Below are 13,412 nucleotides of genomic sequence, written 5' to 3' on the forward strand. Positions count from 1 at the left end.
AAGGAAAAATAAAATAAGTATAGAATATATAGGAGCAAGTCGCTAAAAATGGTAGATAATAAATTTTTTAAGAGCTTGCAACTTATTGATCCATATACTCGTGAGTATATTGAAAGACTAAGAGATATGAGTAAAATGCTATTCAGCTCAAGATATTCATGAAGAACACGAGAAGAGAAGATCTCGCGAAGCATGCTTAGTCAGTCCTAACATTTATGGAAAGACGCGAGAAGCATTTTGGATATGATATCTCAGTAAAAAAAAATTGCCTTCAAGATAAGCACAAAAAACCGGTTGTCTGTATATGCTGCGAGGCATAGAAACTTAGTCAACATAACAATTTTGAATAAAGACAAAATCAATTATAGCAGTTATCTATTTATTCCATGTCTTGTAAATATGAAACATGAAAATTTTGCATGTTTCATGAACGATTATGAGGATAAGATCAAAAAGAAATAACTATCATCCCCAAATACTTATAAATAGGGGAAGAATTCCCAAATTGGAGGATGACCAAATTAAGAATCTTAAGAGAAGATAAAAGAATATTGTATTATTAACACCCTGTAAACTCATCAAATCACAAGAATAAGATAGACTCGTGGTATGATAGTCAGTAATCCCGTGATCCGTAAGGAAAAATACTGGGTAAGCTTGAAATCCCACATTGCCTGGGAAATATCAAGTGTGATGATTCTGAGATTGTGCAGGCATGAGACTACACAGTTAAAGAGGGCTTAAATGGATTGATTGGTGATACACATATCAACAAGGTGCATCTTGTTTTTCAAAAAAAGAATTCCACGGTTAAGCGTGCTTGACATGGGGTAATTTTAGGATGAGTGACCTCGTGGGAAGTTTTCCCAGCAAGTCTGCGAGTGAGGACAAAACACGCTAATATACTCGTGTTAGTTTGTAGGGCCAGTCGTTAGTCCATGAAGCAGCCAAAGTGACGTACTCGTGTATAAGAGCCATCATTCTGTGGGTGTAAGGGCCTAATAGAGGCTTGAAGTGGGGACACTACAAATGGTATCAGAGCCTTGTCCCAGTTGGAAGTGTAGTCGACGAGGATGTCGGATCCGGTAAGGGGGTGATTGTGATAGTCAGTAGATCCGTGATCCATAAGGAAAAATACCGGGTAACCTGTGCAATCCCACATCGCTCGGGGAAGGTCAAGTGTGATGATTCTGAGACTTTGTAGGTATGGAACTACACAGTTGAGGATAACTTAAATAGATTGATTGGTACTACCTACATTAACAAGGTGCATCTTATTTTTCAGTAGCCCATCATAAAAAAATTCCACGATTAAGCGTGCTTGACCTGAGGTAATTTCAGGATGGGTGACCTTCTGAAAGTTTTCCCAGGAAGCGTGCGAGTGAAGAAAAAGTACGCTGAAAACACTCGTGTTGGTCTGTAGGGCCAGTCGTTAGTCTATGAAGCAACTAGAGTGACATGCTTGTGTATAAGAGCCATTATTTCGTGGGTGTAAGGGCCCAATAAAAGTTTGAATTGAGGACGTTACAGGTGGACTATGAAGAATTAACTTCAAAACTATATAAAAACCTTATTGTTTATTATTATTATTATTATTATTATTATTATTATTATTATTATTATTATTATTTTCATTATAATCATTCATATTCTAAAGTAAATTTATTAAATATAGGCTAATTTATTAGTTAACAAAAATTAACATTAACAATAATATATTTATGTTTGTAGATGTCTAACTAAGATGAGGTCTTATAAGCCTCTTAAAAGGAATTCAGACTCTAAAATAGTAAGGAGCTACTTTACTAATTACTTTAAGTAATTAAAGAGTTATAAATTTGTAATCATACACTAAGATTCAATTTTGAGACGAGAAAAGTCAATAATTTTGAGAAAGTTGAGTTTGGGGGAGAAATAAAAATATTAGAGATATTTTTAAGAAGGAATTTGCATTAAACTCAATTATAACTATCACTTTTGACAATGTTTAGGTTTCTAAGTCTTTCATTGACCAAGAAGTGAATCTAGAACCTTGATAAGACAATATTAAACAACTTTCCATTCAAGATATGGTAAATGTTTCACATAATTAAACTCAACAACCTCAAAGACCAATGCCATTAAAGAAATCCATGAGAAAAAGGACATAATGAAATAATAGAATGATGAAAGATGATCAAATCAACTTTTATCATGCCATTAAGGTTCCAACTCTCAAAACTAAATTTGATATCATAAATAAGAAATACAAATTAATGTGAGACAATAAAGTTTTTTATTTTTCCTATTGCTATAAGGTGTAAAATTAATTAAATATAACAAATATTTATGACCAAGAGGATGCAAATTGTAATGTGGAGAAATATAAAGTATGTCTTGTATGTAAAGAATTACTCATAAAGCGGATATTCATTTTAAATAGACTTTCGTTTAGCTTAATTGAAATACTATTTTAGGACAAGCATGACACAGGCTGCTCATTATGATTTTGAGTTATATCAAATAAATTATTGAAGTGTCATTTAACAATGGTATTATTGATGAAAAAAATTATATGGTGCAACCAAGAAAACTTTGTATCCAAAGATCCAAAGAATATGGTTTTGCAAATTAGGGAAATCTATGTATAAACTCAAGTAAGCTTCTCGCCAATAATTATACAATTTTCATTAAGTATTTCTTATTTAGTTTTGAGATATAAGTTTTTGATGATTGTGTATATATCACATGTTCAGTGAGAGTAAGCATATCATCGTGGTAGGGGTGTTCGCGATGCGGGTGGTGCGGTTTTTGACTATTTTTTTAAACCAACTCGCACATGCGATTTTTTCAATTTCTCAAACCGCACCAGCACCGCGAAATTAAAAAAATGTACCGCAAAAAATGGTGCGGTGCGGTGCGGTACGATTTTTGCGGTTTGGACTATCATTAAATAATTAAACTATCACAAATACAACAAAGTTTGAGCAATACTTGTCAAAAATACCATAAGGCTTGAAAATAAATATGAAAAAAAATTCAAGTTTCAACAATACTATAATTAGTGGGGTTAGGTTGGGCTTTCACATATTGGACCTAAGTATATATAAAAATTAGTATTTTTATAATATGCGGTGCGGTGCGGTGCGGTTTGAACCGCATATTAACAATTCAAAACCGCAAACCGCACCGCGCGGTTGAGGAAAAATTCAAACCGTGACCGCACTGCAAAGAATTTCAAACCGCATTTTTTTTTTTTGCAGTGCGGGCGGTTTAAGCGGTTTGATGAACACCCCTACATCGTGGTATTATATATTAGTAAAAACTTGCCTGCCACTAATGATGTACTCATTTTGGATTAAGAATTGAAGGTATGTGAGATTGTCATGGGGATATTTTTGAATTATAACAAAATAGATATATCAATAAATTATTCAAAGCTTTTGGCATGAAAGATACTATACTAGGTGATATGCTTGTAGCTAAAAAAAATAAGTTATGTCATTGTCCTGAAAGCAACCTTCAAATGCAAGAAATATGAAAGATTCTTCATTTATATTTAGAATCTAATATATGCTCAAGTATGTATGTGAATTTACATTTAACATACATATCAAGAATATTGAATAGATATTTAAATAATTCGATAAAAAAAACTTTTAGTATGCAACCAAATAGGCTATAAGAATTTATGAAGAATACAATATTATATGTTCACTTATCAAAAATCAGATAAAAAATTTTTTTATAGATCATTAAGATTTTTGATTCTGATCTTATAAAGATTTCAGTAGTGAGATTTTTGTCACAAGGCTTCAAAATTAAAAATGTTATTGAAAACTATTAAAGATATATATATATATATATGTTGTGACAATAAATCAATCAGGTTGCATTATAGTAACAGCATGAGCTCTACAAGGTAAAGGCACATTGACTTTGAATTCTACAAGGTAAAATGAAGTTCAAACTAATAAAGTGTTTATAGATCATATATAGACGTGGTATTATTTAAGATTGTGCTGGTTTTAGTGGGAGTTTGTATTTGGAATGTTATATTAAGCTAACGCATATTTATGATTTGATTATGTAGATAAAGTATGGATTTGAGTTGTGAGTACTATGAATGTATACTTTCTATTGAGGTTTAAATATAATGGTAGAAAGACTAAAGAATTTATCTCAATTAAAGAGAAGTAGTCAGAGATAGGCAGTGACGAAGCCAGAAATTTGGCTGAGTGAGGGCTTGAATAAATATTAAGTCAAAATTAATAAAAATAACTGATAAATATATCCTTTCAAATTTTCATCTTCAACAAAATAAAAAAAATTAAATATTGTCAATAGTATTATTTTATTTTTTTAATAAAGTGTTATTTTTTTATTATTTGTATTGGGCTACTTATAAAATGGGCTTGATTAGAATGAGGATAGACTCATAAATCATGATTAAGATATTGAGTAAGGGCTTTTATAAATTGGGCTTTAATAAATTGAGTAAAGTGAATTAATATATGTATATATCTACATGTGAAAAATTTGATATATATATTTGAGTGAGGGCTTAAGTCTACATATAGGCTAAAGTCCCTCCGTCCCTGGAGATAGGCATGTTAAGATCACATTTATATATAATTTCCATGCTACACATTCATAATTGATCTATGACATTTAGTTATATTGATATACGTGACCATTAATGGGTTTAGCTATGCTAAATATGGAAAAAGCCGCTTTGATCCTATATTAGTACAATCAATGGACGAGATTATTTTAAAATAGCTATAATTACGATAGCAAAGTTAAGTGCTTAATTATAAGGTTACACACTATAAGAAAATATATGTAGCTCAAGTGGGAGATTGTTAGATTAAAATCCTCAATATGGGCTCATAGGTATTGATGTATTGTTATTTGAAGTTTGACCTAAATAAGTGATATTTTAGTAATTATAGGTCATTGAGTATTAAAGTGTACTAAATGTGTAGATACCTTAAGTGATATTTCTAATTTATTAAAGGACTAAATTAGAAATACCTAAAATTAATAACCTAACTATGAGATTATATATTGGTAGTGGTCCTCAAGAACAAGAGCAACTCTATTCTCATCTTACCCCATCAAGAGAAAATATTAGAGAAATCCTAAATCTTGTATTCCTGGAAGATCATTGCCCAAAATCACCACAAAGATCATCTTCATTAGATGAATTAAGATCATCACTATTTATGGATTAAAGTACGCTTTCGCTATTTAAATTATTTTTTTCGAATTAATAAAAGTTTTCTATAGACATAGATTTCTTTGTCTAAATACACTTATATAAACATATGTGTTCATAGATCTGAATATTTACAGTTGTATGAGTGTTGAAGAATTTTAACAGTAATTACTTATAAATTCCTAATATCTTATTTGACAAAATAGTTAGTAACAACCGATTCTTATGTTCTCATGGGGTATAGAAATTAGAGAGTGTAATTGAGGTCTCTAATTAGCTCTAATTATATAATTATGTGGTCAAACAAACATATAAAACTATGTAATTACTTTTAATTACACCCAATTCTAATTCCAATCTTAGCTTTTTCTTTTATAATGTGTGTCACTTTTTTGTAAAAGAAGTTGATTATATATTACTTTTAAATTATACATAACATTCAGGCCGACCCAAGCATATAACACTTTAAACTATTACACAAAGCCTTCCATATTAAAAGACCTCCTATTTTTATCATTCATTTTTATATATAATATAATAAATGTTTTTTTTTTTAATAATGTATAATGTATATAATAAATGTTTATAAAAGCAAATATGTACATCAAAAAAAAAAAAAAAAAAACCTAATAAAACTTTGTGTTTCAATACATATGATTTTAAAATTTTTGACTATTTTAAAATTTATGTAGTATTTTATTTTATTTTTTTAAAAAAAATAAATTTATAAAATATTGATTAATAATTTTTTTTCTCATCAAAGAAAAAATTTGGAACTTCAACAATAAAAAGAACAAAAACAGCTACTACCACTTCTAGACTTTATCACTACCAACCATTCAAGAGGACAAATACTTGTATAGAATAATGTATATACATAAATATACAATTTTTTTCAACTTACCACCCTATATTACAAGGCAAATATATATGTGTCACTTACTTCTTTATTTAATTCTTTCCATTAATTTATTTTTTAAAAGTAAAATAAATAAAGGTCACTTTTTTAGTTTTGAATAAAAATAAAAGTCACTTTTATAAGTACAACTTTTTTTGAAAATAATTTTGGAAAAAAAGAAAGAAAAATAACAACCTAATATATAGTGTAGTGGTACAAATATCTTTGTTAGCATCTTTTCTTGTTTTGGTGGAAGATTCAAATTTCTTTTTGGTAAGAGATTAGAGTATTTTCAACTATGTTCTCAAAACATATTAAAATTATTAAATACTAATTAAAGAAATATAATTAGAACAAGAATAATAAAAATAATTTTTTTTTATTTTAAATTTTTAATAATTTTAACTAAAATTAAGCTAAAAAGTAAAAAGTAACCTTAGAAATGCTTTTATACTTAACTTTGTGCATTATAAATATTCCTATAAAGAGAAGAAGAGGTATACTTTTAATAGGATATGATCATTTTTATTATTATTAAAAGAGAGAAAGAAAGAAAGAAAGAAAGATGCTTAAAAAGTGATAATTTTTTTTTGGTTACAATTCTAGATAGCCAACCAAGTTAGTCAAGTTTTGACACTAACAAACGTGATTAGTTCTTGGAAATGAAATAGCATAAATAAGACCTCTTTAGTCAATTTTTCATTATGTTCCAATAAATATCTTTTACATTGTTTTGTACTATATAACCTATGAAACTTACAAACACACAATTTTTATTATTACAAATGAAGTGTATATTATTTAATAATTCTTAAATTTTATTAATTCTCAATATTATAAGACATAATAATGCACACTTGAAGAAAGCCTCAAACTTCTTGAGAATGAGAGAAACAATAGCTAACTATTACTGGTGGACTGAGAATTTCATTCAAATAAGCCAGAATTGTAATATATATATTTATTTAGGAGGGGTGTACACCTATTTTATTCTACATAATTAATTTTAATGTTAATTTTTTTTTTTTTTGTATACATTAAGAAAAGAAAAAAAAAATGAGCATAAACAAGAGTTTGGCTTTATCAACATAAGGGGACTAAACAACATCACCTCATAATACAAATATAAATCATATACAAATGTGCATGCTTAATTTTAGGTCATGAGATGATAATTTTTCTTGAGAGATCTCACTCCGAACAAGTAAGTAATTATATGGTTGACAAATATAGGCTATTGTGGATTTGTGTAATTGTAATCATAATAACAATATCATTATAATTAAAAACTTTAACCACCTTTATTTTTAAAACAAAATTAAAAATTATTATACACAGTACATCCCACTAAACAGCAAACTCACGATTTGAATCTTTGGTCTCTCTGTTTTTGAGAGTTTTGTCTTGTCTCTCTCTTTGAGTGTATGCAGTGTCATCTTTTGTTGACTGCTTTTTGTTCTTTTGTGTACGTATTCTGTTTTTTGTGCGGTTTGTGTCTTTGTTTTATATGGCTTCTAGCAGCCTTAATATGGATGACATTGATGAACGTTGGAAAAATGTCCAACTTGAGGAAGAAGATGCAGAGCAGGTTTTTTATGAAGAAGCCGAAGAGGAAGACGATCTTGCTATTGACACCAGATGGTGTCTCGTTGGGCGACTGCTAATAGGAAAGGTTTCAGACTTTCGAATCTTTCAGAATCTGATGGCTGATTTATGGAGACCTGGTAAGGGTATGTATGCTAAACAATTAGACCAAAACAGGTTCTTGTTTCAGTTTTACCACGAGTTAGACATAAAGCGTGTTATTGAGGGTAGCCCTTGGACTTATGATCGCAAACCGTTGGTCTTAATCCGTCTCAAAAATGGTGATAACCCCCGCACTCTGAGCCTTAATTCTCTTGATTTGTGGCTACAAATCCACGATTTGCAGACTGGCTTTATGAACATGAAGGTGGCTATGGATGCTGGGAACTATGTAGGTAATTTCATTGAATCAGATCCGAATAACTTCACTGGGGTATGGAGGGAATACCTTCGGGTTAGGGTGACTCTTTCTCTTGATCTCCCACTTAAACGACGTATGAAGTTTCGTAAGAAGGATGGTAATTTCTTTCATGCTACTTTTCGCTATGAAAATGTCCCTACTTTTTGTTTCATTTGCGGCCTCATGGGACACTCTGAGAGGACCTGTTCTCGTAGGTTCGACACACCTCCTCATTTGATTGTGAAGCCTTATGGTATAGGCTTAAAGGCTCTTCCTCGTCAACACCAGAATTTTGCTACATCACCATTCCTACGGTCAGGAAAAGCTCCTGCATCTTCAACCTCTGGTGTGAACACCAGATCGGCTGGAGCAGATTTCGGGCAGCCAGCTAATCCGAATTTTATGGGAATATCTTCCCTAGATATCTCTCAATCTAAAATCAAAAATAAAGGGATTATGCTTTATGATAGTCAACATGCTGATGAGGAATTGACTCAAGCAGAATTAAAAAGGAAACGTTTTGCTGCAGAGAAAAGTAATGGGCCTACTGATGTTTCGGGCCAGGCTGAGATTGTTTCAAAAAACTTGAATTCGGTGGGTTCTGGTGTCCAGGCCCACCAATTGTTATGAGTATTTTAAGTTGGAATTGTCGTGGGCTTGGGAACCCACGGGCCCGACAATTCCTTGAGAACGTTGTTGTTCAAAAGAAACCCAAGTTTATCTTTTTATGTGAAACTTTGTGCAAAAGTGATAATATTGAAAGAATGAGAATTAAGTTGGGCTTTGAGGGTGCTTACAGTGTTGATGCTAATGGTCACAAGGGTGGGCTTACACTTTTATGGAGGTACAGTGATGGAGTGCGGTTTCTGGGATATTCTCACAGCCATATCGACATTGAAATTTCTACTCCAAATCTCCCTACTTGGCGTTTGACTGGTCTATACGGGGAACCAAACCGTAGCTTGCGGTTCAAAACTTGGCAATTAATCACCTCCCTCCACGCTGAGTCTCAACTTCCATGGTGCATCATAGGCGACATAAACAACATTGGTAATCAAAGTGAAAAAAAAAGAGGCAGACTTTATCCTTCTTCTTTGATCACTGGTTTCCAAGAAGTGCTGTGCAATTGTAACTTGACTGATATGGAACTTCATGGCCATCCGTACACATGGGAACGTGGCAAAGGTACGAACAATTGGGTAGAAATTCGTCTCGACAAAGCTCTAGTTACTTCTCTCTGGCTCGATATCTTTCCCTCTGTTGTGCTATCGAATGGTGATGTCTCTTCCTCAGATCACACGCCCATCTATCTTGAACCTTCACCTGCTGCTCCTGCTGATACGGTGTACCAGTTTCGTTTCGAGAATGCCTGGACAAGAGAGCCTTTTTGTGCTCAAATCGTCCAAGCCTGCTGGGACCAAAATGCTTCTCTGCCTCTTCATGAAAAAATCTCCCTCTGCAGCAAGGATCTCGTCGACTGCGGCAGAAACTTAACCTGTAATTTTAAGAAAAGAATCAGGCAAAGCAAAGCAAAACTTGCTTCTTTAAAAGGTAATTCTGACCCTTCTTCCATTGCTGATTTTGGTTATGAACAAAATAATTATTTTGAGATTCTAGCCCAACAAGAGCTTTATTGGAAGCAAAGATCAAAGCAATTTTGGCTTCATAGTGGGGATAAAAACTCAAATTTTTTTCATGCTATGGCTAGTAATCGGAAACGCAGCAATAAGATTCAATATCTTAAAAATAGCTCTGGTATTTGGACTGCTTGGAACAATGGCCTTGAAGAGGTAATGGTTGATTATTTTACCAATATTTATTCTGCTGGGAATGTTGATTGGAACCCAGTTGTGAATGGTGTACATTGCACGGTTACTACTGCCCAGAATCTTGAGTTGTTGAAGCCGGTCACTAATGAGGAAGTTCGGCTTGCTCTTTTCCAAATGCATCCCGACAAGGCCCCGGGACCTGACGGAATGGGACCTGGGTTTTTTCAGAAACACTGGCATATTGTTGGGACAGATTTGATTAATGCTACCTGTGATTTCTTTGCTTCGGCCACTTTCCCAGACCACTTGAATGATACAAATCTAGTGTTGGTCCCTAAAAAGAAGTCTCCAAGCTCTATGAGTGATCTCCGCCCTATAGCTTTATGCAATGTCTCTTACAAGGTGATTGCAAAAGTTCTAGCAAACCGTATGAAGCTTATCATTGATCATATTATCTCTCCCACTCAGAGTGCGTTCATTCCGAGTCGCTTGATCTCAGACAATATCATGATTGCTTTTGAAATAATGCACTATCTTAAGAGGAAAGTTCATGGGAAGAAAGGTTACATGGCTCTCAAGCTTGACATGAGCAAAGCCTATGATCGTGTCGAATGGGGTTACTTACAAGCTATTATGCTTCAAATGGGCTTTGATCACAGATGGGTCACATTGATTATGGCTTGCGTTACTAGTGTTCGGTATTCTATTTTTCATGACGGTCATGTCATGGGACCAATAACTCCATCTCGTGGCATTCGTCAAGGTGATCCGCTCTCTACCTATTTATTTATAATCTGTGCTGAAGGCTTCTCAGCTCTTATATCTCGGTTTGAGAGGGAGCGTTTACTCCAAGGTTGTCGTGTTGCTCAAGGGGCGCCAATGGTCTCACACATGCTGTTTGCTGATGACAGCTATGTCTTTTGTCAAGCTCATAATGGTGCTGCTGGTAGTGTCTTGTCTCTGCTTCGACAATTCGAAAATGCATCGGGTCAACAAATTAATTTGGCCAAATCATCACTTTTTTTCAGCCCCAATGTTCATGCTCAGCTTCGGGCCAGTATCTGCTCCATTCTTCATATTCCTGAGGCTCTTGAAAATAGTTTTTACTTGGGACTCCCCAACATTATTGGGAGAAACAAGAAAGCTATTCTTGGTTTCCTTAAGAACAAGGTTTTGAATAGAATCAATAGCTGGACTGGGAAGTTGTTGTCAAATGCGGGCAAGGAAATTCTCTTAAAGACTGTGGTTCAAGCTCTCCCTACTTATGCTATGAGTGTCTTTCTCATCCCACTTGGTACTTGCGACGAAATTGAGAAGCTAATGGCTCGTTTCTGGTGGAAAACAACTAGTAGTCAGGGCAATGGAATTATTTGGATGAATTGGGACCGTCTTTCTCGACCAAAAGATGAAGGTGGCTTAGGCTTTCGCCTTCTCCATGATTTTAACTTGGCTATGCTAGCTAAACAAGGTTGGAGGTTGCTGTGCTATCCGGACTCTCTTGTCTCCAGACTTTATAAAGCTCGTTATTTTCCCCATGATGACTACCTTTCTGCGGGGTTGGGTCGTAATCCTAGTTTTGTTTGGCGGAGCATCTGGAGTTCTATGGATCTTCTTCGCCAAGGGGTTAAAAGAACTATCGGCACTGGCTCTTCTACTAGTATCTTGCATCACCCTTGGCTCCCTGACCCTGGTAATCCTTACATCACTTCTTCTCATATTGGTCTTATTGGTCACACTGTTAGCTCACTATTTTCTATTGATGAAAGAAGTTGGGATATCGACTTGGTTCGAGATATGTTTAATGACAGGGATGCTAATCTAATCTTAAGCATCCCTCTAAGCTTCTCAGCTTCTTCTGACTTCTGGTCCTGGTCTAATGAAAGCTCTGGTCAATTCTCCGTCAAAAGTGCTTATCGTATCCTCCAAGCTTCTAAAGACCCCAGAACTGGTAGCAACAATTCAGGTTTTTGGCAAAACCTTTGGCAACTTAAAATCCCACCGAAGGTTCGTAATTTCCTTTGGCGTGCTGCATCTGGGAGTTTGCCGACCTGTGTAAATCTTAGAATCAAGCATGTTGATGTTCCACCTGTCTGCCCTGTCTGCCGAGCTGCTCCTGTAACAACCTCACATATCCTGCTTTCTTGCACTTTTGCCTCTTCTTGTTGGCACCATATGGGTCTACCAGCTGGGGTCTCTCTTGACCTCTCTTTTGCTAGTTGGCTGGATAGTCTCTTTCAGTCTCTTGATTCTGATCGGGTCTGTTCGTTGGCTATGATTGCGTGGTCCTTATGGAAAGCAAGAAACTCAATTGTATGGAAAGATAAGGTTCTTACTGTTGCAAATGTTCTATCTTCAGCCCGCATTGCTCTTGATCACTGGCGTAAAGCTCAGGATAACACCTCTCTATCTCATATCTACTTTGGTAGTTCTAATGATGGAGCTGAGCTATGGACTAAACCAAAAACAAATACAATCAAGGTTAATGTTGATGCTGCGATCTTTGCTAGTGAAAACCAATATGGTTATGGAATGGTTGCCAGAAACGACTCAGGGTCTCTTATTGATGCTACAACTCACTGTTCTAATGGTGCCTTCACTCCAGAGGTTGTTGAGATCATGGGTATCAAAGAGGCTCTAAGTTGGATCAAACGAAACGGTTGGCAACATGTTGTTCTGGAATCTGACAGTCTAGTCTCTATTCAAGCTATTCGTAGCTGCTTGCCTCTTTGTTCCATTTTTGGAAATCTAGCTCAAGACTGTCGTTCTCTTTTGCTTTCTATGCCTTCAATAAAAGTCTGTTTTGTCAAACGATCAGCAAACCGTCTAGCACATGTTGTAGCTAGAATGTCACGGTATTTATCTGGTTGTAATATTTCTGTGTCTAATGCTCCAGTTGCTATTCTGAATGTTTTGTACTCAGAATGTTAATTTAATGAAGTTGATATTTCATCAAAAAAAAAAAAAACATTATCATTATAATTATATTGTTTGGTTAATTTTTGAAATTATTATATATATATTTATAATGTAATCACGGTTATGATATTTTGTGTAATCACTATTATATTGTTATACAAATAAAAAATTACTCTTACACTTTTTATATTCTTCTATTATCAAAATAATTTAAAATAAGAATATTATAATCATCACACTACTGATTAGAATCATGCCGATTCATGACATCAGGTGTCCCGTTTGTGAGCTGAAGGAAGAATCGCATGACCATATTTTGTTTGATTGCTTGTTTGCAAAACAGATGGTTAATCATATATGTTCTTGGCTTGGTCAAGTTACTTGGTCAACATCCAAAACACTGATCTTTTTAACAGGTGTTTTTTAGCTCGACATGACATCCAAAATAGAGTGATCAATGTAGTGGCTGCTGCCACTTTCTATCTCATTTGGCAAAATAGAAATAACTGTCTTTTTAACTTGTTTTGTTCTTCCCCAAGCAGGATTAGCCAGGATGTGAAGAAAATGATGAAGTCTAGAATTTTATGTTTGGGTCCCTTCAATAGCAGTAGAAAGAACATTTATTTCATTGATGTAATATTAAAC

General features: G+C 34.0%; 1 protein-coding gene across 1 annotated transcript; it reads left to right on the forward strand.

Moving 5' to 3' along the window:
* The first annotated feature begins 8,846 nt into the window (after positions 1-8,846).
* LOC133029201 (uncharacterized) lies at positions 8,847-12,779 on the forward strand. The gene has a single exon (XM_061101691.1). It carries the CDS (start codon positions 8,847-8,849, stop codon positions 12,777-12,779), a length of 3,933 nt encoding a protein of 1,310 aa, XP_060957674.1.
* Positions 12,780-13,412: the final 633 nt, after the last annotated feature.

This window comes from Cannabis sativa, chromosome 7 (genome assembly GCF_029168945.1).
Source record: "Cannabis sativa cultivar Pink pepper isolate KNU-18-1 chromosome 7, ASM2916894v1, whole genome shotgun sequence".
Classification (NCBI taxonomy): Eukaryota; Viridiplantae; Streptophyta; class Magnoliopsida; order Rosales; family Cannabaceae; genus Cannabis; species Cannabis sativa.

What these genes read in the sequence shown, in the direction of transcription:
- LOC133029201 (XM_061101691.1), top strand. Translation starts at nt 8,847, where the DNA reads ATGAGAATTAAGTTGGGCTTTGAGGGTGCTTACAGTGTTGATGCTAAT.